General features: G+C 44.2%; 1 protein-coding gene across 1 annotated transcript; it reads left to right on the top strand.

Annotated features, from left to right (window-relative positions):
• Positions 1-2,521: 2,521 nt before the first annotated feature.
• On the top strand, positions 2,522-4,570 carry LOC108217701 (uncharacterized). Its single transcript, XM_064090497.1, has 2 exons — positions 2,522-4,137; positions 4,189-4,570. Exons 1-2 carry the CDS (start codon positions 2,522-2,524, stop codon positions 4,568-4,570), a joined length of 1,998 nt encoding a protein of 665 aa, XP_063946567.1.
• Positions 4,571-4,783: the final 213 nt, after the last annotated feature.

The raw sequence follows: 4,783 nt of genomic DNA, 5'->3' as shown, positions 1-4,783 counted from the left end.
AGTTTTCCTAAGCCCTTTTCTTTATAAAAGGAGTTCTCAAAGAATATTTAACACTATAGCTGTAAGCAAAGGAGCGACCAATAAGCTTCTTACATCACTCTGACTTCAAATATTGTACACCTTAATAAGGTTCCCTCTTTACATTGATATTTCAAATCAAATTCCGACCCACTCCCAAATCATAACTTCTAAGTTAAAACGCTTACTCTATCAGTTGACTAAAGTCAACACACAAGTATCTACTACCTCCCTTAATAATTCCGGAGGTAGGTGTAATATGATAGACAATCTACCAACGAGTGGATAATTACTCGGGGAACGATGATTCTTGTCGATCCAGTTATAAGGTAGAATCATCTCGGGATTGAAAGTACTTGTGAAAAATATTATTATGTTAGGCAGTGAAATAGATGCCCGAAAAGCATAATATCTGCTCGGCAATGAAATAGATGCCCGAAAAGCATAATAGACCCATATGCGGTCTGGGTGATAACCGAAAAGGAAGTCGTCCATCTACTAGTAGAAAAGATTGAATTGACGATACGAAGCCTGATCAGCAAGTATCGGGGTATACTCCTGTATAGTCCCTTTATTCCATTTGGAATTGTGATACGCACTGTAATGAAAGCCTAGGTGCTGAATTACCGATAGTGTGTGATCCGTGAATGACGAAATCCTTGACGTACTATCGAGAGGGTAAAACGAACTAAGTTTAAGCAGAGAACTTTAGTTCCTCGATAAGTAAAATAATACGGTACGATTATAACCGGACAGTTCCTTTTTATATTTTAATGAACTGAGATTATGCTATATGTTATTATGCTACTGCTGAGCTATATCGCTCATTCTTGTTTTTCTGCATATCTATATATATATATCACAACACAACAGATCAGCAGCATGGCCCCGACAAAGCTTACCCCCAGGAAGCGCGTGGGAAACGCGCAGCTATTCCATAGGATGATCGCGAGCACTCCACCCCAGGTAGTAGGTGTGGTCAGTTAGGGTTGAATCATTTTGGATATGTAACCTTTAAAATACTAAGAAACTTTTGTGTCTAATACTATTCCACGTAGGAAAGGTATTAGCCTCTATCCTAGGGAAGGATTTAACTTGGTTTGTAATGATTTCTATTCTGATGTTTTCACAACTTAAGATATGTATTGTTGTTTCTGAGAACTATAATCTGTTGGCATACGTATTGATGGGGTTATAACTGTGATAAGTGGACATATGGAGATAAGTATCATTAATTGGGAATTATGATGATTGTAACAACCTAGATTGCTAACCCCAGATCTAGGGGTGTCACAGAAATGGTATCAGAGCGTTAGATTATAAGTCTCAGAAACAATAGTTAATAAATCGTAACAGACTCACATCGAGTTATAGTCGAGCTACTAGGGGTAGTGACGACAAGTAGAACCTAAAAAGGAATTTAGTGATGAACCTAGTAACACATTTGTGACTTGACTTGTAGGTAGCTGAGCTAGAGGACCCAGAGGAGCTAGAGGACCCAGAGGAGTTCGAGAGAGAGCATGATGAGGCACTGCTAGCCCGAGAGGACGATCCTAGGGAGGAACCCATAGACATATCTGATGATGACTCAGAAGATGACACCGAGACAGACCCTAAAGAACCCGAAGAGGAGTACACTGATATTCATACTCCCCGTACTGAGAGGACCCCCACCCCACCTCCAGTCCCTATGAGCCCTCTACCCCTCGAGGATGAGGCTAGTGAGGAGACGGCACCAGTAGGCATGGAGGTGAGTGCTAACGATGACCCTACCCCACCACCAGCCCCGGTGGCAATGGTACCCCTGGTCCTGTACAATTGGATGGCTGATCGGTATGCAGGGTACCTGACTGCGGCAGAGGCTCGGGCAGCCGAGCTGAGGCTGCAGCTCACAGCAGAGAGGGAGTCGAGGCTTATGTTCCAGGGCGGAACAGTGGATGGGAGCACCCATAGGATGAGGGGTGTTATGCGCCGGATCGAGGAGAGGGCCCTTACTAGGGTTCGTCATTTGATGCCTCCTCGTGGACCAGTGGACCGTGCAGACGTCGCTGGGATCATATCAGATGTGATGCGTCGAGTCAGGAATGCGACCCGAGTCCGAGGCCGTTGAGAGATGGGCAGTAGTTCTCCCAGTCATGTGATGATTAGTGGTTTTGTTGTAAGGCAATAGCCTAGCTTATAGTTTGTGTTCCACTGACTGGAAGGACCTGTAACCGAATGTTGGTTTTATTTCCTTTGTATTCCGTTAATGTACGTTGTCTTTTAAGAACTTATTCGGATGGGCCCAAGTATGGGGCACGTTATTGTATAATATTAAGTTACGTTTCGTTTTATCTCTACCTTTAAATTTCTGCATACATATATGTGTACTGAATGGGCAAAATGATGTGATGAGATAATTTAGAACCTTACATCGATGAATAATTGAGCAATAATTGATTGTGGTAAAGAAACGATTGAAATTTGTAAGGACTAACATGAGTGTTATTATGCTACCAGAAAGATGCCTCCGCGACGCAGAGTAGGTACTAGAGGCCACCCAGCCGAATCAGGTAGCCAAAGCAGTAATAACCAAGAGCGGACTGACCCCAATGAGTTCGACCATGAGAACTACGAAGAGGAAGAGGCTGAGGAAACCCCAGTAGAAGGAGCCCGAGGGGCAAACCCTATGGAACAATTCATGAACTTGCTCCGACAGAATCTCGCCCAGCCACCTCAACCACACCCACCACCAGGACCTAACATGGCAGTGGCAAATGCCTTTAAGGCTTTCAAATCCCTTAAGCCTCCAGAGTTCCTAGGGACTGCAGACCCAGTCGAGGCAAAAGCCTGGTTAAAAGAAATGGAGAAATCCTTTGAGATAATGGGCACTGGAGCCGCCCAAAAGACCATCTTTGCCACCTACCTTCTGAAAGGGGAGGCCAACTATTGGTGGGAAGCCAAAAAGGGTATGGAACCAGCCGGAGTAGTAACTTGGGAAAGGTTCACCGAATTGTTCTTGGAAAAATACTTCCCAAGGTTCATGGAGTCCCAGATGGAGCTCAAGTTCCTTGAACTGAAACAAGAAAATATGTCGGTGGATGAGTATGAGGCCAAGTTTACGGAACTATCAAGGTTTGTGCCTGAATTTGTCAACACTGAGGCCAAGCGAGCTCGAAGGTTTCAACTAGGTTTAAAGCAGTGGATCCAGAATAGGGTGTCGATGCTTGAGATTACTGACTACGCCACCCTAGTGCAGAAGGCATCGATTGTGGAAGCTGGTAGTGAGCAATCGCTGAAGAACAAGGAAGTAAAGAAAAGGAAGTTTGATAGCCGGGGAAAAAGTTCTTTTGGTGGGAGTTTTTCTAGTAAGACGGCAAGAGGGACGGTGTCACAACCAACAAAGAACACGGGATTCAGGAGGGCTGAGAGCATAAGCGTAGGCCAGAGCGGCAGGCAGGGAGGGATGTCTCACTTTAGTCAGTCTCGACCTCCGCTCCCTGATTGTAAAACTTGTGGCAAAAGACACCTGGGGGAATGTACCCAAAAATCTGTGGTGTGCTACAAGTGTAACAAGACTGGGCATTACTCAAACAACTGCCCCCAAGGAGGACCCAAGTGTTTTGAATTCGGAAAGATGGGGCACATGAAGAAGAACTGCCCCTCAGCAAATCCTGCCGGCTCGAGAATCAGTGGGGCCGCCTCTAACAGACCCCCAACTGCTAGGACCTTCAACATGACGGTGCAAGATGCTGTGAGGCACACAGATGTGATAGCAGGTACTCTCTTGCTAAATTCGACTCGTGCAAATACATTATTTGACTCTGGAGCTACCAGGTCTTTCATATCTAGGGATTTTGCATCTAGATTAAACCTTAAAGCTGAATTGTTAAAAGAGTCATTAACGGTAGAGATAGCTAATCAGGAATTAATTCCTGTCAGTCAAATACATCTGGATTGCAACCTAGAGATAGAAGGAGAGAATTTCCAGGTAGACTTGATCCCTTTCAAACTAGGAGAATTTGATGTCATTCTAGGAATGGATTGGCTAGCCAGAAATGGAGCACATATAGATTGCGAAAAGAAAAAGATTTATTTGAAAAAGTCCGAAAAGAAGAAGATAGTGTTTAAGGGACAAAGGCAAAACAAGAAATATCTAACCATGGCACAAACAAATCGGTTACTATGAAGAGGGTGTGAGGCTTACCTAGCTCATGTGATTGATACCAAAAGAGAGTTCCCTAAAATTCAAGATATTCCCGTGGTAAACGAATTCGAGGATGTATTCCCAACTGACCTTCCCGGATTACCCCCTGACCGAGAGATAGAGTTTGCAATTGACTTAGCTCCAGGAACTACACCTGTCTCTAAGGCCCCGTATCGACTAGCTCCCGTGGAGATGAAGGAGTTAGCCACTCAGCTACAAGAATTGTTAGATAAGGGGATGATTAGACCCAGTGTTTCACCCTGGGGTGCTCCGGTGTTATTTGTAAAGAAAAAGGACGGCAGTATGAGACTGTGCATAGATTATCGGGAGTTGAACAAACTAACTATTAAGAATAGGTACCCGTAGCCTAGGATTGATGATCTGTTTGATCAATTAAAAGATGCTGTACACTTTTCGAAAATCGACCTAAGAACAGGTTACCACCAGTTAAAGATTAAAGCTGAAGATATCCCAAAAACGGCATTCCGTACTAGATACGGGCACTATGAGTTCTTAGTAATGTCTTTCGGATTAACAAATGCGCCCGCAGCATTCATGGACCTAATGAATCGGGTATTC

This window comes from Daucus carota, chromosome 1 (assembly GCF_001625215.2).
Source record: "Daucus carota subsp. sativus chromosome 1, DH1 v3.0, whole genome shotgun sequence".
Classification (NCBI taxonomy): Eukaryota; Viridiplantae; Streptophyta; class Magnoliopsida; order Apiales; family Apiaceae; genus Daucus; species Daucus carota.
This window is presented reverse-complemented; position numbering and strand designations above follow the sequence as displayed.